A 7,008-nucleotide genomic window follows, 5' to 3' on the forward strand; every position below is an offset into this window, starting at 1 on the left:
AAGAAGAGAAGCAAGTGAATATCTAGCACTTTTATGAAGTATCTTTTATGTGGGACCGGTAATTAATATTTTACAACCTGAAAACACATTTAACAAGAGGTCATATTTTTGTCTTATTGGATTTGTCATCTAGCGCTGGACCGGTCCAGCGCTGGACCTTAGACAAACCCATGATCAAGGACCTTAGACAAACCCATGATCAAATACCTGATAAATGCTAAATTATTGAAACTTGCATTATTCTGACATATACGGTGCAAATAAGATATATATACATATAACTAAATTGAGAGTTGAGGGTATCAAATTAGATGCACATGCAAGCGCAGACAATATCACATTTGTCGATGTGATCTAAAGAGGAAATAATCGAATCTAACCTCTCAACATACTCACAAATAAGGCAAGTTTAATTAATTTAGATCGTCTTCACATGGAATGGTTGTCTAATTAATTTCAATATATGTTTTATTAGACAACTATTCCATGTGAGAACAATCTAAATTAATTAAACTTGCCTTATTTTAGTATTTTGATGTATATATATATATATATATATATTCTACAAGTCCTCGTTCATAGAATAAGTAATTTAACAAGATAAAGTGCTTGAGAGTTAATAGCAGCAATTAACTATGGAGTCTGTGAAAGAAAAAGGTGAAGACAGAATTCAATTAGAGAAAGTTCTACACATGAATGCTGGAGATGGAAATAATAGCTATGCTAATAACTCTTTACTTCAGGTATATAAATGTCTTACATATCGTAAATTAAAATTATATCTCAAATACTTTATGGGTGGCTAAATTTTCAAAATGAATTTGTCTATCTACAACTATAGCTCGCTTGTTGAACATATATCATAATTTTTAAATTTTGTCAAATCAGTTCATCATTTTTTGAGTTCTACGTACCAAATATACTCATGTTTAATTTGAAATTCATGTGACACGATATGTATGTCAAGTAGGATAAATTTTGAACACGTGGATATATAATACTGTGTCATATCGGCTTTAACCGAATTGTGAATATATTTAATCAAAAAATAATGGACTAAACTGAACAAGTTTAAAGATCATATTGTTTTTGGCAAACAAATTATAGTTGTTGGTGGATAAATTTACTATGTCTATATTCAAGTCGGGATCATCTCAAGTTGATTGAACATATGATAAACTATGTTCAGTCAATTTACACCATTTCTATTCAAATTTTTTTAACTTTTTAAAAATCTATTCAAAAAATTTCAAAAGTTCTACATCATTCTAATTTGGTCAAATCGTTGAAAATCTATTAAATTTTCCAAAATTGATTTAATATTTTTAAATTAATTCATCCAGACCATGTGACATGTCAATTGGCAACTTTTTTTTTCATTTTTTTATATATTCAATTGTCATGTAAACACAATAAAATCAATTTATTTCAAAACGGATAGATTTTCGTCGAATTAGTTAAATTGGAAAGATTCGTCCTTTTAGCCCGTTAAACCCTCATTTATCAAGGAAAATGTAGATTAATTAATCATAATATGTATGTTTAATAAACTTGAGAGAATTTTAATTCGTATTCTAATTCAGATGGAAATATCTTTCTGGAAGAAAAAATCAAAATCTGATAAAAAAATATTGATGTTTAGTAGTAATACTTTTTAAAACCCTAAAGCTCCGCTATAATTAATGTTCACGTATCATAATTTCATGATCTATGTTTCTAACAGAAGAAGGTAATGCTAAAAGCAAAGCCAATTCTACAAGAAAGCATCACAAAGTTATGCACCAAGAACTCCCCAGATTGCATAAAAATGGCAGACATGGGCTGCTCTTCAGGACCGAACACTTTCGTTCCGATCTGGGAGATCATAGACGCCATAGACGACACATGTAACCGACTCAAAAGAAAACCTCCCGTTCTGCAAGTATTCTTGAACGATCTTCCGACGAATGATTTCAACTTGATTTCCATGTCTTTGCCAAGTTTTTATAAGAAACTTGAGGAAGAGAAAGGTGGCGAGTTCGGGGCTTGCTTCATAGCTGCTGTCCCTGGAAATTTCTATGGAAGACTATTTCCACCAAAGTCCCTACATTTTGTTCATTCTTCTTACAGCCTCCATTGGTTCTCCCAGGTCAGGCGTGCAACTTTAATATATACATGGCCTGATATTTTAAAAAATAAAAAAAAATTCACCTTCCTACAAATCTAACCAATTTTTTTATTTTGGATTGTTGTAATCCAATTTATATATTGAACAGTAAATTTTGTTCAATTTTAAGTATACTTTTGGTATTTTTAATGATGTATTAAGATTTAAGAGTTGATATATTTAGACAGTGGCGGATCCAGGATTTTTTATCAGTCCGGGCTAAACAATACGTGAATAAGATATATTTTTATTCTAAAATTGTGGTAAAATATCTTCTTAATCACAAAAAATGGCATATTTTAATATTATAATAACAAATTTATCTATATTCTGAATTGATTCTTTGTTTTTATTTTCATCAGTTAATTTATAAATAAAATCACAAATAAATTCATAGAATAATATTGTATTAACTATCTATAGAATAAAATTAAATAAAATTAAAATAAATTAATTATCAATAAAAAATATACTTATTTATAGTAGTCTAATTAATTCTATCATTTTTTCATGAATAAATTAATTTAAATGATCTAAAAGTATCAATTTAATATAATCATTGCATAAATATTAAAACTAAATTAATCTATAAAAAAATAAAATTTAATTAAAACTAGAGGTGGTTTGATTTTAAAAGAATAAATAATAAAAAATTGTTATAGTTGATAATTTTTTATTGAAGTTTCTAGTTTGAATTTTAAAAATTTAAAATTAGAGATTAAAAAAAATTAAGTTAAAATTTGATCTTTTTTCAAATTAAATTACAGAACAGGTGATAATTGAGAAATTTTAGAAAAAATAGGGAACTAATTTGAAAAAAGTAAAGCCATTTCAATTAGGGATGTTGCATTTGTTGCTCAGCCTTATAGGTCTGGCCCTAGTGGTCCTTTAATTCTATTTTACACGGTTGCCCTTTAATTTTTATAAAGAAAATGACGCTTTAGACCTAAAGAGGTCTTCTTCTTCCTTAGAGCAGCCCGGGCTAAATATCTGCCGCACAACAACTGCTGTTCAAATGCAGCCCCAAACTCCACTGACCACCATGCCTCCGCCATACCATGTCCGATTTTTTGATGTCAGCCCGTGCTCAAGCCTACCCTAGCCTTCAAGTAGATCCGCCCTTGTATTCAGGAGCCGAGTTTGGGCGGGTTTAATTTTTCTGAAATGTAGATTGAAGCCTAACCCGAGCATATTTTTTATATGGGATCGGGCCTTATTTGAGCGGACCTAAATTAATATTTTCAAATATATTAAAAGCCCAAATCCATCTAAATATATAAGCATTTTTTAGGCTTGGGCTCAAATCATACTTGAGGCGGAATAATCATTTTCTAAGTCCAATCTCGGACAAAGGGCTTGATGGGGCGAGCAGATATCCAAATCCATGAACAGGTGTAATTAAGAGATAATACATTTGTAAATTTGTAAATTTCACTTTATTTTTATAGTTTTAAACATTTAACCTCTAAAATTAATTATTATGTTGTATGCAACATGTAAATCAAATAATTTATAAAATTCGGTATATAGTTAGTTTTGAATCTTTAAAATTAGAATAAATTTATTAAAATAACAAAAAGTTGTTTATATATAAAAAAAAGTATAATAGATTTAAATACTTTTGTCTATTAGATCATATTCTAATTGTTATACATTTAAGCCTTAGATGATTAAAAAATTTAACAATTTCATAACATTTTATTGCTACACTATTAGGTGCCAAAAATTCCATTAAACAAGGGCCACATTTACTTGGCGAAGACGAGTCCGGCTAATGTGCACAAAGCATATTTAGGTCAATTTGAGAGAGACTTGGAAACATTTTTAAGATGTCGTTCGGAAGAAATGGTACACGAAGGTCGAATGGTTTTGACCTTTTATGGAAGAGATGACATGAATATGTATAAATCAAATACATATAAGCCAAATATTTGGGAATTATTTGGGACCTTGCTCAATGATATGGTCTTAGAGGTAATATCTACATTATTATTGTTATTATTAGTATTATTATATATATATATATATATATATATATATATATATATATATATATATATATATATATATATATATATATATATATATATATATATATAAAAGAATTTGCCCGTTTTTCATTTCTATATGTGTTTTTTTTTTAAAGAATTTCAATTCTTGCATACTTTTCTCTTTATGAAAAGGCCTAATGGTAAAAAAAAACCAAACCTTTACGAATTGTTGCAATTATATCCAAACCTTTTAATTTTTGCAATAATATCCAAATTGAATTTTTTTGTTGCAATAATATCCAAATTGCATTTTTTGTAGCAATAATAGTCAAATTGATGGTTAAATTTGTTGTTTTCAATTAAGATATTATGCTATTATTATATTTTGATGTATAATAATATAGTAAAAGTCCCAAAAAATGGCAAAAAATTCAAAAAAATTCACATGAAAAGTGTAATTTGGATATTATTGCAACAAATAATGCAATTTGGATATTATTGCAAAAATTAAAAGGTTTGGATATAATTACAACAAGTCGTAAAGGTTTGGGTTTTTTTTGCCATTAAGCCTTATGAAAAATTGAACCATTGTTGTGACTAGTTTATATATCTATTTGAATTTATCCATATAAATGTAGGGACTAATCGAAGAAACAAAGTTAGACACATTCAACATACCATTCTATGGTGCTTCAGCTCAAGAAGTAAAAAATGTGATAGAATCAGAAGGATCATTTACCATCAATCGATTTGAATCATTCCAAATAGGTTGGGATGCAGGCATTGACGATCGTTACAAAAACTCTATCGACAAGTATACGAAAGGCGCGTACATAGCTGATCGAATTAGAGCCGTTTCGGAATCCATTCTTTCAAATCATTTCGGAGACAAACTCATTGATATTATGTTCCAGAGATTTTCTGTGAGGATTGGAGAGTACATGGAAATGGAGAATGGTGCTTATACCAATCATGTTGTTTCCATGACTTGTAACAAATGAAAAAAAAAACATGATGCAGGATGTGGATTTTAAATTTATAGAAAAATTGGATCGAAATTATGGATAGTACATATTCATAATTCTGTCCAAATTTAAAGTGTGCGAATTAGTCTATTTATTGGCCTAATTTGATGGAAAATAGACCAATAATTGCTACACATGAGCTTTGCTCATGATATCTTTTGTTTTTGAACCAAATTTAATTGATTTTGTATTTTATTTTATTTTTAAATTATTCTGTTTAATTTTGTAATTTGGTCTAATATATCCTTTTTAGTAGGCTTAACCATTAAAAAATGCCCCAATTTTTAAATTTTTTCCTTTATGGCCATAAATTTCAAAATCTTTAATTTTAGCCAATTTTTTATTTTTCAGTTTTAATTATAGCAATTTGTTCAAATATGATAGAAAGAATTCTAAATACGCTTCATATTACTTTATATTTGAAATTTTTAATAGTAAAAAGTTAACTTAGAATATGAAGTAATATGAAGAGCATATTTAAATTTTTTTCCACTTAATTTAAATATATGGTTATAATTGAAATTGGAAAATGAAAAATTTGCTAAAATTGAAGATTTAAAAAGTTGTGGCTATAAACGAAATAAATTAAAAATTAGGATATTTTCGAATGATTTACCCTTTTTAGTATAAGATTATGCATGGTTTCATTATTATCTTATCGATTTGTAAGCCTTAAATTTTAAAGAGATAATTTTTTATTTATAAATTTTAGAGAGAATTAGCTAATTACCTGTATTATGAAAATATTAGCATTTGGTAACCCTAAAATTCTAACTTGATTTACATACCCCAAGCGTGTCAGCCACTTATTTTTTTACTTTGCGCTTTATTTTTTGTACTCCACTTATACCTAACATGTTTTATCCATAGTTTCTTCTTCTTCTTCTCTTCTTCAGCTCATTTAAAGTGAAAAAAAAAACAATAACAAATCAACAAATTAAATTCAAAATCTTCAACTTATAACAATTGAACAAATTGATTTTTCTAATTCTATCATTACTTTTTAAAAATTTATTGTCACTTTCAAATTTAATTTTGATCCGCTCGAATTTTTAATTCGTAATCAAATAGTTTTAAATTTCACTTCGAATTCAAATCTAACGACCATAACTTTCTCCAAAAATAAAGAAAACTGTAATTATTTATTTGTTCTCATTAAAAATATATTAAAAACGGTTTCAAACGGCTTCAAATACAGTTTCAATTGCAGTTTCAAACCGTTTAGAAAAGTTTCAAACAGTTTAATACAGTTTCTAAAAAACGCTTTCAAAAAGTCTAAAAATAACAGTTTCAAAAAACAGTTTAAAACCGTTTACAAAGGTTTCGAACAGTATAAAACAGTTTCAAACTGTTTACAAAGGTCTCAAACGGTCTAAAAAATTTCTAAAAAACACTTTCAAACAGTTTAAAAAATAACAGTTTCAAACAGTATAAAACAGTTTCAAACCGTTTACAAAGGTTTCAAACAGTATAAAACAGTTTCGAGTAAAACAGTTTCAAACGATTTCTAAAATTAATTTAAAACATTTGAAAACCAGGTCAAAATATCATTAATGAAGAACATTACGATTTTTTCAAAAAACGTTGAAAAAATTTCAAAAAACGATGCTACAATAATTTAAAACAACATAGAAAAAAAAATAGAAGAAAAAGAGAAGAAGAAGAAGAACTTTCTCATCTATCACCATCATATTATCTCTTAAACTCTTTTTTTATTCAAATTTTTTTGTCTTATAATTCATTTGTATAATATGGAAAATAGAAAAAGCAGATTCGAAAAAAACGAAGAAAAAAAAAGTTGCAGAGGAAAGAAGAAGAAGAAGAAGAAGAAGAAGAGAGAAAAAAA

The 7,008-nt window shown here is 27.4% G+C and overlaps 1 protein-coding gene across 1 annotated transcript; it reads left to right on the forward strand.

Annotated features, from left to right (window-relative positions):
* The first annotated feature begins 596 nt into the window (after positions 1-596).
* On the forward strand, positions 597-5,355 carry LOC126655173 (probable jasmonic acid carboxyl methyltransferase 2). Its single transcript, XM_050349202.2, has 4 exons — positions 597-743; positions 1,724-2,128; positions 3,863-4,120; positions 4,776-5,355. Exons 1-4 carry the CDS (start codon positions 636-638, stop codon positions 5,136-5,138), a joined length of 1,134 nt encoding a protein of 377 aa, XP_050205159.1. The 5' UTR covers positions 597-635; the 3' UTR covers positions 5,139-5,355.
* The last annotated feature ends 1,653 nt before the right edge of the window (positions 5,356-7,008 follow it).

This window comes from Mercurialis annua, linkage group LG7, assembly GCF_937616625.2.
Source record: "Mercurialis annua linkage group LG7, ddMerAnnu1.2, whole genome shotgun sequence".
Taxonomy (NCBI): Eukaryota; Viridiplantae; Streptophyta; class Magnoliopsida; order Malpighiales; family Euphorbiaceae; genus Mercurialis; species Mercurialis annua.